The sequence below is a fragment of the Hipposideros armiger genome, unplaced genomic scaffold (genome assembly GCF_001890085.2).
Source record: "Hipposideros armiger isolate ML-2016 unplaced genomic scaffold, ASM189008v1 scaffold_0, whole genome shotgun sequence".
NCBI classification, from domain to species: domain Eukaryota; kingdom Metazoa; phylum Chordata; class Mammalia; order Chiroptera; family Hipposideridae; genus Hipposideros; species Hipposideros armiger.
This window is the reverse complement of record NW_017731350.1, coordinates 8,455,292-8,475,340: the sequence shown is the minus strand read 5'-3', so window position 1 is coordinate 8,475,340 and position 20,049 is coordinate 8,455,292. Positions and strand designations below refer to the sequence as shown.

General features: G+C 52.0%; 1 protein-coding gene and 1 long non-coding RNA gene across 3 annotated transcripts; both read right to left on the bottom strand.

Annotated features, from left to right (window-relative positions):
• Window positions 1-1,567: 1,567 nt before the first annotated feature.
• LOC109388862 (uncharacterized) lies at window positions 1,568-9,193 on the bottom strand. The gene is made up of 3 exons (XR_002125282.1): window positions 8,845-9,193; window positions 5,975-6,217; window positions 1,568-2,061 (listed from the first exon to the last, which is right to left on the bottom strand). It is a non-coding gene; the product is annotated as an uncharacterized LOC109388862 (long non-coding RNA).
• Window positions 9,194-12,707: 3,514 nt separating this feature from the next.
• On the bottom strand, window positions 12,708-19,843 carry OSR1 (odd-skipped related transcription factor 1). Of its 2 annotated transcripts, XM_019655245.1 has the most exons (4): window positions 19,548-19,843; window positions 14,405-15,104; window positions 13,556-13,655; window positions 12,708-13,128 (listed from the first exon to the last, which is right to left on the bottom strand). In XM_019655245.1, exons 2-4 carry the CDS (start codon window positions 15,070-15,072, stop codon window positions 13,015-13,017), a joined length of 882 nt encoding a protein of 293 aa, XP_019510790.1. In that variant the 5' UTR covers window positions 15,073-15,104; window positions 19,548-19,843; the 3' UTR covers window positions 12,708-13,014. The 2 variants fall into 2 exon arrangements, with proteins under 2 accessions (XP_019510790.1, XP_019510879.1); XM_019655334.1 differs by lacking the exon at window positions 12,708-13,128 and having other exon boundaries at window positions 13,235-13,655.
• Window positions 19,844-20,049: the final 206 nt, after the last annotated feature.

Below are 20,049 nucleotides of genomic sequence, written 5' to 3'. Positions count from 1 at the left end.
GTAGCAACGAAAATAATTTTATGGTTGGGGGTCACCACAATATGAGGAACTGTATTAAGGGGTCACGGCATTAGGAAGGTTGAGAACCGCTGCAATAAGGATTCAATGCACCAAGGTTGGCTTGCAGATCAAGGGGGTCACGTGTCAAGGAAGATGGGCAGCCTCCAGCTCCTAAGAGCAGTCCCCAGCAAGGACATGAGGACCTCAGCCTTATGATCTTGAAAAACCGAATTCTGCCAACAAGAATGCGCTTGGATGTGATTCTTCCCAGAGCCCCGAGAAGAACTTACCCCAGCTGACACTTTGATTTTGGCCTTGTGAGTCCTGAGCAGAGACCTGCCCCCAACCACCCCAGAAGCTGGGTAAGACTTCTGACCCACGGAACTGTGAGCTAACAAATGGGCATTGTTTTAAGTTGCCAGGTTTATAGTAATTTGTTAAACATCAATAAAAAACTAATGCAAATATACAAACACAAAATATTTCAAAGATGTTTTCCTTAAAGGTGCAAGAAAGTTGGAAAATGTTTATGACATTTGTTTTTTTAAAAAAGGAAACAGAATCAAATACAATCATAACTTTGTCTAATGTGTATGCACAGAAGAAAGGCTGCATGAAAATACATCAAAATGCCATCAGAGGTAATATCTGGTAAAAGGATTATTTTAAATTTCTCCCTTATATTTTTCTGATCCAATATTTCCAAAACGAGGGTATATTACTTTAACAAGCAGAAATAAAACCAGTAATACTCCAAAACATGCCAGGAGCAGAGCATCTGGCTTTCAGGGGCTGCTAAAGTGTTTCAGCTAGTTTATCAATAAGATGGAAAAGAACCCTTAGACCGCATCTTTGTACTAATATTATAAATTAAGCTCTGTTGTGGAATAAAAATACATAAACACAAGTCAAACACAATGGGACTGTTGTGCCTCTGACCACTTCGGGGCCAGTCCCAGATGTGACATTAATTCTGCAGCCTGCGCCTGCCCAATTTGGCAGCTGAGCAGCCGGTCTCAGAGGCTGTGAATGAACTCTGAAAACAGTGCAATATTCGCCTTCACTGCTAATCCTGCTAATGCACTCACAATCTATTTGACAGGCTGCCCATCACATCCCCTCTGTCAGGGTGAGCAGCCTTCCGAGGTGCCTATGACAAGGGGATTACTCAAAGGACGCCCGGGAGGACAGACGGGCCCTCCCTCCATTGCATTCTGACTAGCTTTGCAGATAGGCTGCATACCACAGAGGGCACCGCACAGGAGTGTGTCTTCAGTAGGGACCCCATGGCACAGAGGGACCAGAGGACTGAGTGTTCCTGACAGCCATGGCATTCCTCTGGTCTCATCCTGGGGAAAGAAAACAAGGCAAGGGTGAGGGGAAACTCACCGGCTGAGGTCTCTGGGTCACTCCTGAGCAGCACAGCCCCCCTACGTGCCACAGCACACTACAGAAAGTTCTGGCCTCTCGGCTGAGGCACAGCCCACCCTTCCCCTCCATCTCTTTCCCTGCTGGGCTCCTCAGTGAGTGGCTGACACTCCATAAAAGCCACATTCACAGCTTCATCTTCATTAAATTAGCAGGATTGCTTTATTTGCCTTCTAAATTTTCAGGGGGTTCATTTTAAATGTTTCATTTCACATACAAGGTAAAAGGGAAACAAAAGGTACAGCCTTCATGCTACCAGATTACAATTATTTGAGAAAAAAGCAATACAGGATTTGTCCCAGAGCAAGGCCGCTATTCCCTTTCCTGAAAAAGTCCCCTCTAACCGGCCCCGCTCACCCTGGCTGCAGCCAGGCACACCCAGCAGTAGACAGCTCCTTCTGCTCCAGTTTACACACAGTTCTCATTCGCAGCCCAAACGATCAGGAGACTTGCTTGCCCACTTCTCTTCCCCACTTCCCATGAAGTTCTCCTCATTCCTGGAATGGGGCCAAGGGTGTTCTCTGGGTTCCAGATTAGCTAGGAACATCTCCTCAGGCTCAGGTGCCACAAAAGACACTGGGAATGAATGCTGCGACCAGCAGAACTGGTGCGTGTCCTCAAGGAGCCTGCAATCTATAAGTAAACAGACAATGCAATAGTGTTAAAAATGCAATGGTTGAGGTTTCTGTAGAAGCACATGGGAGAGAGCTCCAGACCAGACTGTGAAGGTGAGAGAGTTTGAAGCCATATCCCGAAAGAGTCTGGTCTGGGTGACCTTACTCTGACGGCCTTCTCCAGCTGGAGTTCCCTGGCACCTCGACTGCAAGATGAACTTCTTCTGACAGGCAGTGGAAAATCTTAGCCGTGTCACATCAGCACAGCACCCAGAGACCCCTCTGAGGCCTCGCTCTCCACGCTGCCCTCAGCCCTGACATGGCTAGTTGAGGTGCTTCAACCTAATTCAGGCTCACAAGCTGACACTCTAGCTGGTGACATGGTCAGCAATGCAGAGGAACTTCCTATACACACTGCGCACTCAAAGGAGCTGCACCATGACAGCCCTAGTGCAGGCAGGGTCAGGCACACACCCCCGTCCCCCTACTCCCAGAAGGGGCTCCATCCTGAATGACACTCCTTGGTAGGTTGCCCCATGGAGCAGAAGGCCTCTGCCTCATGCTCGGAGGTCAAGGCTAGGGCTCCAGACGTCATTGTTTGTGGGCCTGCGTTCAGCATACCTTGGGAGACCCAAAGCTGGCTTAACCCGCCTGGCTTAGCCGCTCCCTCCCTCCCAGGAGGAGTTACAGCCCAGCGCTCCTTATCCTTCTAGGCAGGGCCTCCTCTTGGTGCTCTCAGTTACAGGGAGACAGTAACGGGCCCTGTGAGTCAGAGGCTTTGGAGTCTGAAGAATCTGGATTCAAAGGCTGGTTCTACGACATACTTGATCACCTTGTGCAAATGTATACTTCTGAGCCTCCATTCCTCAACTAAAAAAAAAAATGAGACTCACATCCATGGAGGTCAGTCTCTTGGTACAGTGTTTTGTATATGGTAAGGACTCAATAAATGGTAGAATATAGAATACCATAGACTATCTCCTCCACCTAGATCTGCATTCTAACCATCAGCTCTCACTAAGGAATGAAGGGTTCTCTGAGACAGTGAGGGATTCCAGGCCCCTGGGGAGCAGGTAAGGAGAGCAGGTGGGAGGTTGTTTGTTTTCAAAAGGAGGGAGACTCCCATAGGTGCCTCTGAAATCACTCTGCCAACAAGAGTGCTTTCAGTCAAAACAGAGTCTGTACATGACCTAGAGGCGTGCCTCCCAGGCCAGCGGGGAGCGTGCCCCAAGGGCCCCATGAGGCACAAAGCCGGCTTTGCACCCACCTCTCTAGCTGCTCATTTATGTGGGGGTTTTCTGGGCACCTCAAAGGCCCTTTTGCCAGCCAAGCAGGCTGAGGACAATCGCGCCATTGTGGAAAACAATGACACCAACAAGCTGGAAAGGTCAGAATGCATTTCACCTGGTTTCCTCGGAGGCTAGGCTCACAGATCCTCACTGTGGTGCCCACACTCCATGCCCTCCTGGCTCGTACCTACTGCACTGCTCGGAGTAATTTATATGACAGGGAAGCAAACCAATATTAGACATACAAAGAAAACTCTGAAAATTGCTTTACATTTTTTCTGCCAGCCAAAAGTGCACTTTGCAGCCAATTGTGAAATGACCTTAACATCCCAGTCACAGCTGAAGTCCATGTAATACTTAGCTTTGGCTCACTCCCTTATTTCAGATTCTGAAAATTATGAATAGAAGACAAAATCTGCAGGAATTCTTTGTTAGCTCCTTGCCACATCTGAAAACCAGTCCAAAGATGGAGGGACAGACCCTGCCCACCATGGGGGTGGCAGCAGGGAGGGTTTCTTGTCTCCTAGAGATAGCCTTATATAGAAATTCCCATTTTAACATAGCAAAATGAATGGTATGGTCCATCCACCAATCCCCCTTCCCCTGAAATTTGAAATGAGTTTGCCATAATTGTTTCTCTAGAAATAAATATTTACAGTACCAACCTTTGTGTTCATTATTTCAAAATTTGTGTTTTCATAATCATTCTTACTTTGAGAGCAGTTGGTTTGCTTTTATTGTGCTTCTGGGACCAATCAGAATATCCACATGCTTCAGCGTATTTCCTAAACGTGAGATTGATTTTCTAATTACAGCTACTTCGACCCCATGTATGTCTGCTACACAGTGCTGGAAACCATGTTCATCCACACAGATGACATAGCTAGCCGCCTGGCGACTCAGGAATCAGAGCATTCCAGGGAGAAACAGAAATTTGGCTCTTGCTCTGAGCAATAATGGAGGTAGCCAACCCTGTACATGAAGTCTGAAAACTTTTTTTACAGCTATCTCAAGCAGTTCCTTATTCTCTTTATTCTAAGACATTTCTGAGACCAAAAGCAGCTGAAAAGCTGGGAGTCTTTGCAGACACTTTTTAAAGACTAAATAAAAAGCGGTGGACAGTCAGCAAATTTATTGCTATTTATGGCACACATTTAAAATTTTAATTTAAAAAGCTTGTAGAAGTTAGAAGAGGTTAAGTATTTTTAGTCTAATTGGCAGGTAAAGAAATTGGGGTCCTGAGATTCTATATGGGTCTTGACTAAGGTGACCCAGCAAAGTTTAGCAATAAAACCTGTGCTGAGACAAACGTCTTCTGCTTTCTAGTTCCTTTTATCAGGTTATTTACTTAAGTCTGAAGTAAATGTTACGTTGTAATAATATATATCTGGAAAAAGCAAGAACCGTTCCTCTCAATTTATATGATGTCCATACTTAGCCTATACTCCAGCACAAGTCTAGATCGTAATCAATAAATAATATTAAGCGGGCCGGCCGAGTGGCTCAGTTGGTTAAGAGCTCCCTCAAGAGTTTGAGCTCTGAGCAACAGCGGTTCGAGTCCAGCCCGAGCTGAGCAGCCGCTGAGCTGCCAACAGGTAGCAGGGTGGCTCAGCTAAAAAAAATAAAAATAAATAAATAAATAAATAAATAAATAAATAAATAAATAAATAAATAATATTAACTGAAGAGAAGTTTTCGCTTTAATAGTTATTTCTCTTCCTGACCGAGGCAGCATTAAGAAACCTATAAGGTGCAATTTTAGAAAAAAAAAAAAAAAAAAAGTCCTATCCCTTTAGGAAATACTTTGACAGTGAAGGAAACTAACCTAATATTTTATGAAATTTTGGCTAGATTCCTGAAATTCCATTGCCAAAAATTTAATGAGGCTTAAAATTCTATGAACAAATTTATATTAAATATTATAATCTGAAAACCAGACAAGGGAGCAGGGTGAAAAAGAAAACCATGCACCCAACCACCAGATACATTAGATTGTTTGCTTTTCATAAACAAAATAATAAAAGATTCAATGTTACTGGGTCAAAACTCAAAAGGTTACAGCTAGCCTAAAAATATCAATTGCTCTTTTTCATCCACAGGGACCCTACATACCAACTTTTGAGAGTCGATAAAAGTTTTATAACTTTACAATAAAAGGTCACTGCAGAACATTTTATGTCAAAACATAAAGTGATAATTTTGCAGTATGAAATTTCAAAACACCACAGTGGATTAGTGTGGCAACTCAGGATCACCTTAGAACAATAAAAGGAGAAGTGATCCCAGGAAGCGGGGATTTGTGAAGAAGCCTGTCACATAGTGCATATTTCTGTAAGACCAATACTGATTCACTTACACAACAAGACAGAGATTCAATACACTATGGATTACCAGTCAGGAATGACTGAATGGGGAGCCTGGGCATCTGTCTTTGTCTGGCTTTAAAAAGGTGCTCCTCCCTGCCCTGCCCAGGTGTATCTAAGAAGACTGAGTGGGGAGCCAAACTTGTACCATCACCCTGGGGTAACAAGGCCTTTCACCTACCCACCAGTGGAAGCATGCGGGAGCAACAAAAAGGGACCTCTCCCTGTCCCAGGCCTGTGAGGTGTCAGTGGGGGCCTCGTGGGAAGCCTGAATTCTCACCTCCACCTGGTAGTACTGCAGCTCTCCTCTCCTCCCGGGGCATTAGCGGAGGCCAAGTGGGGAGCCTGGACCTTCACCCCCACATGGCAGTAGCAAGCAGCACCTCCTTCTTCCTCAACCACAACAGCAAGTCAGAGGAGACTTCCTTAAACAGATCTAAATAAGATCCAGTCTCCTAATACCGAAAATTTCAAAGGTGCAACTGGAAATCATGTGTCAGACCAAGAACTGGGAAAATCTTGACTTGAAAGAGAAAAGACAATGAACAGACATCAACATCAAGATGACACAGATGTTGGAAGTATCAACAAGAATTTTAAAGCAGCCATCATAAAAATACTTCAATAATCAATTAGGAAGCCTTGAAACGACCAAAAGTAGAAAACCTCAGCAAGGAAAATGGAATATATTAAGAAATGCCATTGGAAATTTTAGAATTTAAAAAATACAATCACTGAAATTTTTTAAATATCTCAACAGCAGAATACAGGGGACATAGGAAAGAATCAGTGAATTGGAAGATAGAACAATAGAAATTACCTGAACTGAACAACAGAGAAAAAACAAACTGAAAAAAGAAAATTGAACAGAACATCAAAAACCTGTGGGACTACAATGAAAGTTGTAATATTTATGTCATTGGAGTTGAAAAAATAGAGGAGAGGATGGAAAAAACATATTTGGAGAAATTAGAGCTGAACTTTTTTAAAATACGGAAAACAAATAATGGCTGAAAAATTTTCAATTACGGAAGGCTTAACCTACAGATTTAAAAATCTGAGAAAAATCCCAAAAAGGATAAACCCAAATGAATCAATACCAAGAATCATCACAATCAAACTTCTGAAAATTAAAGAATTAAAGACAAAGAAAATATCTTGAAAGAAGCAAGAGAAATCACAACTAACATATAGGGGAAAAAACAATTCAAATGACAGCAGAAATCTTGTAAGAAACCATGGAAGTCAGAGGAAATAGCACAACATTTTTCAAGTGCTGAAAAGAAAGAGCTATCAACCTAAAATTCTGTATCTGGTGAAATTATCTTTCAGAAACGAAGGAGAAACAAAGACATTCTCAGATGAAGGAAAATTAAGAGAATTTTTCACCACCAGACCTATCCTAAAATAATGACTAGCAAAAGTTCTCCAAAAAGAAAGGAACCAATAAAAGGAGGAAACTCGGAGCATGAAGAAGGAAAGAACAACGGGGAAAGACGGAGCTTATGGTACATAGATCCCTGTAACAGTTAACGATTTTTCTAGCTGCCCCAACCTCCCGGAGAGGGCCTCTGCTCATTATTTCAGTGCTGGCATCGCTCCACGGACAGCCATCCCGACATTCCTGATAGCTTCAGCACCACACCTGCTCTGGTTCTTGGCCTTCTGCAGACCTACAGGAGGTGCTATGTGTGCTGCGAGACACTGACGATCTTCTCAACTCTGCCTGCACAAAGATGCTCAACTCTTGACCCAAGTTAATAAGACATAAACCAACCTCCCAAGTACATCTAATGATTTCAGGCAAGGCCCAAATGCTCTGGAAGCTCACATTCCCTCTCCCGTCCTTTGAGAGCTCAAGGATCTAGCCATTCCTTCCCCATCTCCTCTAGCTTTTCTTCCATGTCCTGGGTTAAGTTTCTCATCCCATGACACCATCCACCTACAGGCTTCACGTTGTACCCAACTCCTGCAAATGACACAAAGCAATCCATCCTTGCCACTGTCGCGACAAAACTCCTTATCTCACTAGCAAAAGAGTTCAATCAAACCAGACACTGAAAATAAATTGTTTTACACCTCCCCCAGAGATGGCTGAGCTGCTAAGAGCCAGCTCAGTGTTTGGAAAAGAGAAACAAAACTCTCAACGCATTCATCCATCCATCCTACTTTACTGGGTTAGTCCTTCTATATTATCATCGCTGGAACTGGAACTGACATTGGCCGGGAAAAATGGCCAAGAATGTCAGCAGATAGCCTAAGCTGGGCTGGGGTAGCTGGGTGAGAGGAACATTCCTGCAATGTATCCATGTAAACAGCACTGTGTGAGCAGCTTTTCTTTAGATGAGGACACCCTAGCAAGAGTCAAAGAAAGCACCATTGAAAGGAGATTCTAGTGGGGGTCCTTTTCACTCTTCAGGCTGGTGTTTCCAGAATGAAACCCCCCTACCACCTCTTCAGTGTGGGGGGCTCCCTGAGGCCCCTGTCCTGCCATACACCTGCACCAGGTTGTTTTTTTACTCGCTAGGCAGATGCCACAACGGAGTGGTGAGCAGAGCACTTACATTTTGTCACCTGCCTTCCTCTCTCAACCAAACATAACGATAATTTACGAACTAACTGATCCATTGGTCCAAATGGAGTTTTAAAAAGGGCTTCTTTCAAGTTTTCCTGGACATTTCAAGAAGACCACCCGTCCAGGTGACACCCTTCTCCCATCCCATTTCAAGATCCCTGGGTTATGTCAACGTGAAGATGACGGGAAGGCTCTCCTAGGAATAAGGCAGTTTGGGAGGCAGGCAATTTCAGGATGCCGAGCGAGCGTTTCTAACAATACGTTGTACATGTCGCTTCATAAACGCCAAGGATGTTCTGCAACACGTTAGGGCCCCGTTTTTGGTTCAAGTAGTGAATATGATTGAGAAAATATGTATGTATGACTTTGACCTCTTTACCTCAACTGCATGAGGTCGGTGGGAAGAGTATTATTCCCATCACTGGAAGAAAACGGAGGCTCAGAAAAGTGCAGGGACTTGCCCAGAGCTTGTTAAGTGGCAGGAAAAGCTAAAACTGGGTCTTCGGGCCCCTCGCCTCAAAGGAAACACAGCTTCTAATTCTTCCTCTCCTGCTGACATGAGGTTTGACCCCTACCTAATACCTCACGTCCGCAGTGAATGTTTCATCCGAAACGCGCGCGAACTGGGCCCAACATCCAGCCACGGCCCAGAACACCAGGCCGAGCGGGCAGCCTGGGCGACCGAGCCCGCGCCTCTCAGAGCTCCGCCCGGCTGGGGGCGGAGACCGCTGCCTCCGAGACCCGGCCTGACACGGCTGCGGCCGCGCTGGACTTTCCGATTTAAGGCAGGGCCGACGGCACGTCCCTGCCGGCTCGATTGCAGGGACCCCCTGTCTGACCATGGCTGCGCTGGATTTCAGATGCTACAGGGTCTGCAACCCTCATTAACCCAGAGCTGCCCTCTTCCTCGTCCTCATCTTTAGAGCTCACATACGCCGATGGCTGCGTGCGCCCGCCGAGCCAGTGTCACCCTGAGTTTGTGATCCCTGAAAGCCGGACCCCAAAATGGACAGGGTCCGAGAGGCCGCCGCAGGACCCCGCGCTTCAGCGCCCGCTCCTCGGCCTCGCGCGCCTCCTGCGCCTGCGCGCAGAGCATGCGCAGTGGGCGGGTAGGCTGTGGGCGGGGCCGGGCCAGGTGGGCGGGGAGAGTATTCCCAGGCAGCCGGTGCCCTAAAAGCCTGAGAGCTGGGAGATCGTGCTCAGCCACTGGATTCCCGAGGGCGACCCTGCCGGGCACCCTCCCTCACTCAGGGCTACTGCCAGCGCTTCGGGTTTGAGGATCCTGTGGGCAGAAACAGGACAGAGAGTCTTGGCGCCTCTATGGGCAGGATTCGCGGGGCGGGGCCGGGAAATGTGGGAGCCGTGGTGTCACTTCTCCAGATGGGGCCCTTCTGTGACGTAACAGAACTGCATAAATGAGAAACTGCTGTAAACGCAGCCAGTCTCTGATTGTTTTGCCAGGGGCCTGTGTAACGCCACTGTGCCCGCGGGAGGATATTGTGACGTCACAACGCCCTAGTGCTCTGGGAAGTGGGATGGGACGCCTTCGAGCCGGCTCCCGAAACCGAGAATCCGTCCAGGGAGGAGGGGTTTGAGGTACATCACAGCTCCCCAGTTCTTGGAGCCGAGGTGTCTGTGGTCAAGGAGCCCTAGCCCATCCCTCTGCGTTTCTCCCTCCTCCTCCCCAAGGCCCTATTCCAGGGCTAAATCCCACGTCACGGAGGTGCGCGGAAACGTCGCTTCGTGCCCCCCGAGCCCCTAGCTACCTTCCGGAAGGAGGAGGTGGAACCTGAACCTCTTCCTCCGCAGGCGAAGCCCCTGCGGGCGGTTCCTTCCCCAGGGCGCTCCTGATCCCCTTCCCGGAGCGAGCACCAGGAAGCTCCAGGCTGCACCGAGGGTCTCCCGCGCCTTCTACCCGTCCGGCAGAGAAGTCCAGCCAGTAGCTTCCCTACCCCCACACGAACCGCAGGCCTAGCACCTCTGGGAAGGGCTCCCGCTGAACTCCCGCGGGCCAGCGCCATCAGCCTCCTTAGCTCCCGAAAACCCTCCTAAAGACAGGCGCGGGGGATGACTTTCTAGAGGTGTAGTGGGGGAAAGGCGGTCCCTACAGAGCGCGCAGGCAAGAACACCCTCCGACTGCCCTTTTCGTGCGACCGTACGAGCAGGCAAAGGCACCCAACCACGTGGCCCGGGAATTGGAGCCTGCGTGGGGTCTGGTGGCCCGCGGCCCCGCCTGCCGCTTCCACTTGCCCTTGCTGCTTCTGCACAGCGTATGAAATCACTGTAAGGCGTGTAGACCGCAGAGAGCTGTGCTGAGAAGTGGTTTCTGGATACACCAGGACGAGAGCAACAGTCAGCAGAGCAGGCCAAAGCAGAGGCATTGCGAGTGGGCCGGAGGCCTCTGAGCAGCGTCCTGCCCCACTCCCTACTGCCTCCTAAACAACTGCGCAGGAAAGCCATTCTTCCAAGGGTGCACCTTTGATATCGAAAGTCCCTCGGTTGGGGGCCTACGGGTGGAGGGGTGGGGATTCGTGGTACCAGAGGTGGGGTGGGCCAGGAAGGAAAAACTTCCCCCGTTTCAGCCTTACCGTCTTTGAGGCCTGGCTAACCGTGCTGCACGTCCAGAGGGAGTGGGAGGTGGAGGAATGTTAGCGAGGAGAGGGCAACAGCAGTCGCCAATCCCTGGGAAAGATGGAACCGCAGAAAGAGCAAAGGGGCTGCGTGTGTGCGTGCGTGTGTGTGTGTGTGTGTGTGTGTGTGTGTGTGTGTGTGTGTGTACGCACCCACTCTCCTCACCTTGGAACAACCACGTCCCGAAACCTCACAGGGCTAGTAAAGGAACTGAGGTGGCTCCTGCCATCAGCCTTATCACAAGCCATGGCCAAGGGCAGACAGTACCACTGCCTGAGCAGGCTGGGCCCAAGCCATCGAAACCCAAACCCATTGACTAACCCTCCCTGCATGCACTCAGAGGTCACAGTTCTCTGGGACCTGGGCTCCATTCTCTCCTGGGGCGCGCGTCCTTATGGACCGGGAAAGAAGAGGGATTGGGATCTTGCCTGACTAGCCCAGGTCCTACAGGCCGATGCAGACCTGGCAGCGCCTTGCCCCTCATTCGCGGTGGGCCTTGGGACAGTCAAGAAGGTTTTTATCTAAATGAGTGGCCGACGGGGGCTTCAGCGGAGATACTCGGGATTATAGGCAGGACACTGTGAGGTACCCTCTGTCCCTGGCCAGTCCTCCAGGCCTGTCCAGCAGGGGGCAGCGCGGCGCCGAACACGGAGGGCAGTGCTCATCCGCGCTGGCCCCGCCGAGGCCACAGGGACAAGTTGGGTTCCGGGACCGCGGGGTTCTAGCCCGCACAGGGCCAGGAGGCGATCCCAGAGGCAGGGGTGGCGCAGTGGAAAGCTAGAGCGTTTTAACGCCGTCAGCCGCGGCCCCCTTTTTCAGGCCGCCGGACCCTACCTGAGGCTGGAATTGGGGTCCCTGTTGCTGGAAAGCTCGGCCGCGCGGTGTCGGTGGCCGCTGAGCGCAGGGCACCGAAGCCGGCGAGGACGCGCTCACTCTGGGAAAGGCCGCGGGCTTCCCCGCCTACGCAGCCCCGCGGTCAGGGAGCTGGAGCTGGGGGAGCCCCGCCCCGTTCCAGCAGGGAAGCCCCCGACGGCCTGGCCTCTAATTGTGGGAAAACTAGACGCCCCGGGGAAGGTTCAACTTGTGGAAGGCGGACTCAGATTTCTCCTAAACTTCCCGGGCCTCCCAGGGCGCCCGCCCCCGCCATTCCTGACAAGACTTGAAAACTGTAGGGAATCTTCGCGGGCGTGGAGCCGTGCTCCGGGCAGTGGACAAGTCCCCAGCCTGAGAATTCTGTCTGGGGAATCCTAAGGGAGGATGGGATATAGGTTTGGAGCTTTGGGGAGGCAGCGGTGATCATGTATTTGCAGCCGGGTATTGGGGCCCGAGGGACACGCGACAGTACTAGTCTGAGGCTGTCTGTGAGGGTACGTCTTTCCCACCCCAAAGCGTTAGCAAGAGGCCGGTAGTGGGGCCTGTAGTTTGGGAGGTAGGTGATATTCTGTTCTCCTAAAAGACCCTAAGCGACTCGGGCACCCGGAGATGTTGGGATTTCTCATGACTGATGTACTGGCCGAAGGCTCCGCTTCTTTGTAAACGCGAAGCCCATTGGAGCCGAGGAGTGGGGAGACTGAGACCCTAAGACCGAAGTGGAGGAGAAAAGTCGGAAAACAAATATGGAATGGAGTCCGAGGCAGACCAACACCGGGGGAAAGGGGTTTTCTCCACCCATCCCAACCCTATCAACCCAACAAGGCGGAGGTTCCGGAGTGGGACAGGCTGGAGTCCGCAGAGAAAACCTGCTCCTCTTAAAGAAAAGAGCCGCCCGGTTTCCTGCGTTTGGGAGGGGAAATTACCCAGCTTGCAATGCCTGTAAAATAACCGTTTATTTCATATTTTTAAAAACTCCAGTGATAAATGTCCGTTACCGATGGTCAGCATAAAGTGCCAATCGCAATACAATGCCCTGCTCCTAGCCGGCTGCTCGTTCACGGTGACAGGCGACGGAGCAGTGGGGCCGGAGGCCGGGCCCCCTCCAGCCCCAGGGCCCGCGGCCCCCGCCCTGCCGGCTGAGCCGCAGAACCCACAGCCGGCTGCGCAGCGGGAGCTGGGAGCCGGAGCTGCCGAGCCCCGCGCTTGGTCCCGGGGCCGGTGGCTGAAGCAGATACAAGGGATTACACTTTTGCAGGCTCCCGGGGGTGGAGATGGGGCGGGAGGAGGGGCTGGAAGCTGTGAGAGCTCAGAACTTCTTTTCCTCTCCCCTCTCTCTCCGCAGTCAGAGTTACAAGCTTATATGGTCAAAGAAAAAAATAATAAAGAAGACGTATAAAATAACAATAGAAAAAGTAATACTTCTGGGAGAGGCGCCGCTGCGACTCCGCGGAGCTTTGGTTCTTTTTTTTTTTTTTTTTTTTAATGCAGTTTCCCTTCCGCCACGTGAGTACCGCCTTTTGGCCAAGAGTTTAGCCGCGTCCTGGGGGAACCGCCCGGGCGGCCAGGGTCACGGCCCCGGGTGGGGCTCTGGAGTTCCGCGTGCGTCCGGGACCCAGGGGACATTGTTTGGGATGGGGAAAAGTCTGGGAGCCCCTCCCGCTGCCCGCTAGAGTCGCCTTCCGGCTTCTGATCCCCCCGGAGGAGGGAACGGCGCGACCCAGGGTCCCGGTGGCCTGGGGGCTCTATTTAGCATTTGATCTTGGAGGTTTTGAGCTCCTTCACCTGTGAGTGTAGTGTCTTGTGGACAGCGAGAGTCCTGGACTGGCAGAATCCTTTTCCGCACTCTTGACACTTGAAAGGCTTTTCTTTGGAGTGAATATATCTGAGGGCAAAAACAGAGAATTACTCCTTGCAAAATGATGCAATGTTATAACAGTTGCCCAAGGTCCCCTCCCACTGCTATGAGACACTTGCTCTCAAAAGAAAGGGTTTTGTGGGGTGCTCAGTATGGAGCAGGCAAAATGCTGAATTTGTGGATGGCTAGAGAGGTGAAGGAGTGGCTTGGGTAATCTCTGAACTATAAATCTCTGATCCAACCACCTGCCTTCTTGAAGAGGAACCAGCACAGCCTCTCTATAAGGCCTGGGTCAACACTGACTCAAGGTGATTTAAGGGAAGTGGGGAAGGGCAATTTGCTGTAGCTGCACTGTCCAAGATGGTACCACTAGTCACCTGTGGTTATTAAAATTAAATAAAACTAAAAAGTTAGTTTGTCCATCACACTCCTTTCACATTTCAAGTGCTGAATGTATCACGTGTCACTCTCCATCATCGCAGAAACTTCTATTGGACAGTGCCGCGCGGGTGGAGGAAGGGGTGCGGAAGCTTTGCGTGCTTGTCTGGAGCTCAGGAGACCTGACTTAGTCTTAGGTCCTATTCATCCCTTGTTCTCTCTACCAGTGCTCCAAGATCTGATCCCAGAGCCTTATAGCCCAGATCCCCTTCGTCATTTTAGGGAATTTCCAGAAGCTAGGGAGGCTTGGAGCCGGTAGGGGGTCTCATGGACTTCCTCACTAGGTGAGGACAGAAGCGGACTGGCAGCTCTTTCTAGGGCCACCCGCAGTGCCGCACCTGTGGTCCCGTAGGTGGTCTTGCCTCCGGAAGGCTTTGTGGCAGATGTCACAGGTGTAGGGCCGCTCGTCGGTGTGCGTCCGCTCGTGGATAAGAAGGTTGTAGGACTTAGTGAAGTGGCGGCCACAGAACTTGCAGACGAACTCCTTCTTGGTCTTGGAAGGTAGGCGTCCTCTTGTGGGTTTCTTTTCTGGGGAGAGCTTGGTCACATCCAGGAGGGCGCCCAGCCCACCAGCGGGGGAACCCGGGCCCTCCCCTCGACCAAGCTTGGACGGGTCTTCTTGCGTGGCAGCCAAGGCCAGGTTGGCAAAATCAAAGCGTGGCTTGGTCTTGAGCGCTGCGGGGCCGCTGCCTCCAGCGGTGATCTCGGGCTTGGGCTGAATGACATGGGGGAACCAAGGAAAGGCAGGCAGCTGGAAGCGCGCGTCCACCAGGTTGGACATGGCTCCCGGCACTTTGGAGAAAGAGGATCGTGGCAAGTGCATGGCCGGGTAGCCCAGCGTCCACTGGTGCAGGTGCACAGCGTGCAGCGCGCTGAAACCGTACAGGTTGGGCAGGTGGTCCGAGGGCACTGTGGGTAGGCCGTTCACTGCCTGAAGGAAGGAGTAGTTGGTGAGCTGCAGGGATGGATGGATGGGCACTGGCGCTGGCAAGGTTTTGCTGCCCATTGTGGTAGCTGTGGTGGGTTCTCAATCTGGATCTGCGAAGAAAAGAAGGGAATGGGGAGAGAAAAAGAGAAGTTCAGGGTACATCACACTTCTGAATTCCATTCCAGCCACACCCTTTCTGTCCCCCAGGGCAGGAGTTGGGAGTCTAAGACACCACCCCTGGAACACAATGACCTCAAAAAAAAAAAAAAAGACAGGAACCCTCTCTGACAGGAAGGCTCCGTTCAAATGGCCTCTGACAGATACAGAAACCAGCAAGTAATTAAATCCAACGCAGTGCAACCAACCTAAATGAAGGACTGTGGTGTACATGACAGAAAGGCAGAAGCACAGGGAAACTTTCATCCGTGCAAGCCTGAGTCAATACCGAATTACACTCTCCTGCAAAGATAACAGGAACTCAGTAGCACACTTACATCTTCATGTGCAGATAAACAAGCACAGAAATGAACACTGACAGATGCACACATTCTGAAGCGGACCGAGTTGACAACAGGGTGCGAAGATAAAGTGGGAAGTCCAGTGCTCTACTGCAAAACAAAGGAAGCAGCACTCACACAGATACACACAGGGTCACATAGTACCCACCAAGAGCCTCACAGACAGACAGTACACAGACTCACACAAACCCATACATCTCCTAGCTCCTGTGCATGAAGGTCTACTAGCTGGCCTTCAATCTGACCTCTAGAAGCCTGTTATCTTTCTCCTCAACTTTGACCACAGATTTGCTTTTCTGCCTCACTATTAATGAGCCCAACTGACACTGCCCTCTCTGCAGCTGCTTGTGAACTGACTTGCTAACATAGTGCTTGGTGATCACCTTTGTTTCAGCAAGGACACTGACACCCATGTGCCTTAACTCGGTGAAACATCTGCAGCTGCATAAAAGGTGGCTTCAGTACCCTCCATGCCACATACAAAAGGGGGCAGGGTCTTTGGGCTCTCAGGATGTGTGTGTATGGTGAGCCCTGAGCAGGTGGGTATGCCTATAGGTAAGAAAGAGCACTGAGGCCAGCCTCAGCTGCTATGGTCTAGGCATCCTCCACCTGCAAGGCCAGTGAGCTTGAGCAAGGCCAGAGCGAAGGCATGGTGACGTGATCAACAGGCTGGCATCTCCTGGCCTTCTTGGTCAGAGTCTCCAGCCTCCATGGACAGACAGGTCTGTGCTCTGCAGAGAAGCCCTTATCTCTGTGCACCAGACACTTAGGTCTGTCTAGTGGAGGCAAAAACAGGGAGAGTGAAAGCCGAAAGCGCACAGGAGCCTTGGGATACTTAAGTGCTGAACTCCCTCTCCTCTGGGCTCCGAGCTGAGGGCCACTCAAAAAGTCATTGTGGGAGCAGGGTGCTTGGGACACCCTGCTCCTTTGCCCCTGTCAGTCCTCTGCTGCCTACTTCTTCCTTTACTCCTTCTTCCTCCTCTTCCCTTCCTCGGGTCTCTCCTCTAACCTGCAGTAAGCCCTCTTCCCTGGGATGTCAGCACACTGCTCTGCTCTCATTCACAGCATACACTGACACCTACCCAGGCAGCTTCCCCAGCCTAGCTCACCCTCAGCCCAGGCCAGCAATGCTCAGGCCTAGACTCAGCTGCCTTTCCCTGCAGCGAAGCCTTTAGTGAGAGGAAAGCTCCGTACTCGTCGGGAGGAGTGAGGACAATCTTGACCCAGGAGCCCTTTCCCTTGGAGGTCACTCGCTGTGTGTTGGGCCATTCTGCTGGGGGTGGGCAGGGATGCAAAACACCGAGAGCCGGCAAAGATTTGGTTGCGCCGGTTAAATTAGCAATCGAATGAACACCTAGTCTGCCCACAGCAATTAATTCAGCTGTGGGGCTAAGAGAGGCACAGATCTGCGGTGATCGCGCCTCTGGAGCGTGGGCGCTGGCCGCACGGGTAGAGCCAAGGCCTCCGCACCCATCTGCTCTACTGCTGGGAGCACTGGTCGCACCGAGGACAAACCGAGTTCCTCCTATAGCGCTGAGACACTGCAAAGCAAAATAGGAATTGGGCCAGAAACAAAGCAGGGGCCGGTTGAGATTGGGGAGGTGGGAAGGAGGAAGAAGGCTCGCCAACTTCAAAGGTCCGCCCGGACTTAGGCGAGGTGAGCGCTCTTTGATTTGTTGTCACCTCTTCTCCCTCTCCAGGCGCTGGAAATCAGATCCTAATCTCTGGCTCCCCGGGGCCCGCCGGGCGCCGCCCGGGCCTCCGCTCCCTTCTCATAGTGCCCGGCCTAACCCCCGGGCAAGCGAGCGGCGGTGGTGGCAGGACTCTGACTGCACGCGGGCCCGAGCCCTCTCCGTGCCCGTGTGGGAGAGCCCATCCACCTGGCGTACTAACCTGGCCTTTTCTCGCCTACTTTCAGGAGCGAAGACCTGGGGCTTGGTGGGAAGAGGGGGCGCTTGCAGCCACCACTGCTCTTGGGAGCCAAACTTTCCCAGCTATCTGCCGGATCTTGTTTTCCCCAACACTCAATTTATTTTCCTAAACGGCGCAGCCAGTTTCTTATTTTCTGCCGCATTCCGAGGCCAGGGCTCTTCAGGCTCTCTCCAACGACTTTCCCGGGGACGAAATTCGTTCGAAACGTGGCTTTTTACACTAGTATCAAGAATGGGCCGAATGCACGATCCGGGTTCAGGCGGTCAACTAAGAGAAAAACACAGCCTCACACTCACTCGCTCACCAGCCGGAGAGGATGAGCTCGGGTAGCCCTGACCCCGGAACCCCAGTGTGAACGCTTTAGATTTTTACATACGAGAGGGAACCCTCTCCGCAGGCCAGGCATCCATTCTGCGAGGAGCTTGGGCCTCCGGACCTGGGAGGTGCGGTAAAGGGTCTCGACTACGCGAAGCAAATGCAATTCGCGCTTGGAAGCCCGAGTCCCTCGCGCGGTGGAGCGCCAATCCCGGGTCTGCAGCCAGACCAATGCCGGGCATTAATGAAGTGTGCCGAGTCTATTAAAGTGGTTTATTCGGGGCTAATTGAGCGTGAGCGAGTTAACTGCTTGCATTAATGAGGACGGAGCGAGCTCCACGAGCTTGCGCCTGGAGGAACCCAGCAGTAGCCCCAGAAAAAAACATCCTTGACATCGAACCCCCAATACAAGTGACAGGCGTCCGAACTCCAGGCGGAGAATTGACCAGCATAGGCGACTTCTGTTGAATTTTCCCAACGAACGAGATCGAACGAACCCTTCAGCGAGGCAGCGGCCATCCCGCTGCACGTAAGCGCCCGTTGCATCCTTAGCGATCTGCTCCCCAATCTTAATGAAACCGCAATTACCTCGAGGAGCCTCAGATGGAACAACTACCCACTGATCTCCCCCCACCCTAACCCCCCTTCCCTGCTGACTCTCCTCTTCTCTAGGAGGCTGTGAACCTGGGGAACTATCTAGCCTGCACGTGGTTTCTGTTCCCAAGGGCCAGCGCGCAGCTCTTAGCCCCCGTGAAATTGACCAAATTATGGCAACAAAGAAACCCTCGTAGCTACTTTACACTCTGAGACCTTACCCCGCTACTGCCCCGAGCTGCTAAAAAAAGTACTGGATGTGGGTTTTCATTCCTCTTATCAGAGACATTTCTGGGGAGAAATTAGCTCAGCAGGCAACCCCTCACCTATGTCCCTCTCTCCTCTGGCTCCCACCTCTCATGAAGGCTGGGTTAGGGGACAGTCAGGGGAGCAAACGAATCCTTCCCTTCCAAGCCCCAATCTGGAGACACCCGCGGCTCCATAGTGTTTCTGCTAATGCGACGTGCGGGTCTCCAGTTGGAAAGTAGTGCTCGCACCCCTGCATGCACCCGGACAGTGGCGGGTTACCCTCCAGGCCTTCATCACACAGAGCAATCATCCCATAGAGAACACCCCAAGTCAGAGCACAAGTGCGAGGCGGGGTCAGTCTCCCGGCCCTGCGCTCCCGGGTCCAACCCGCCTCGTACCTGAACGCAACTCTGCAAAAGACAAATTCGCATGAAAGCAAGACCCGGGAGGGGCATGCACCTGTCCCTGGCGCGGTTGGCTGCAGCCGTGGCCATCCATCCACTCTCTCTTCCTTCTTCATCAGCTAAGGTAGGTCAGGCTGAGCTAGGCGCGCATCTCGGGAAAGTTTGTGCCCGCTGAAGTTGCTTCGGTTTCTAAGAGGGGGCCCACAGGCTGACTTCCTAAGTTTGTGGCACCTCGCCCCGGATTCCGCGGAGCCTGGCCCCTGGGGGTGGGGGTGGGGGCAGTAGTGGAAGCCCGCCCTCTGATTCCCCGGAGGTCAGAGGCCGAGGACACCTCGCGGGAAGTCCCTGAGCCAGACCCTCCAACCACCCTGGGCTGCAGAGGTTCTAACTTTCACAAAGGTCCTGCAGCTTTTCGTTTGGCAAGACAAGCTTCCTTCAGGGACACTGAGAGAGAAGGGACACTCGCCACGCTGTGACAGAGAGCCCAGGAGTCTTGTCCGCATTCCCCTCGTCGTGCCGGGGCGCCCAGGGCTGCAGTTACCTTGTTCCGCGGCGGTCCCGGGGCTGAGCGCGTCTCTGAGGCTCCCTCTGCGGGGGACCCGGGAAACCAGAGGCGCTGGATTCCACAGGCACCCCCGGAGCTCTAGAGTCCTGGCCCCTCTCCGGCTGCGGGGACTGGCAGCGCTCGACAGGCGGGAAGCGCTCAGCAGCTCCGGAGTCCTGCCGGCCCGGGATGGCGAACCTTGCTCGCGGCTCCCTGGTTCGGTCTGAACCCGGAGCGGCTGAGAACGTGCTGGAGAGAGACCGAGCTTCGACTCACTCATCCCTTTGCACCGAGCCGCCTACTTATTTTAATCCACCACCCTCCCTCCTCCTCCGTCCCTCCTCCTCCGTCCCTCCTCCCGTTGCCTCGGGATTCCACTCCTCCTCCCCCTGCCCCCCAACCGTTTTTTTGCGCTGCGCCTGCGCACTCAGAAACAAAGTTTTGCTGACCCCGGCAGCCGACTTTGGCAGCTGCGCTCATTTAGCCCTGGCCTCCCAGG

Coding starts and splice junctions, on each gene's coding strand:
- OSR1 (XM_019655245.1), bottom strand. CDS start 15,072: ATGGGCAGCAAAACCTTGCCAGCGCCAGTGCCCATCCATCCATCCCTG. Junction 13,656..14,404: donor GACCACCTACGGGACCACAG/GTGCGGCACTGC, acceptor TTTTGCCCTCAG/ATATATTCACTCCAAAGAAA. Junction 13,129..13,555: donor ACAAGACACTACACTCACAG/GTGAAGGAGCTC, acceptor TGACCATATAAG/CTTGTAACTCTGACTGCGGA.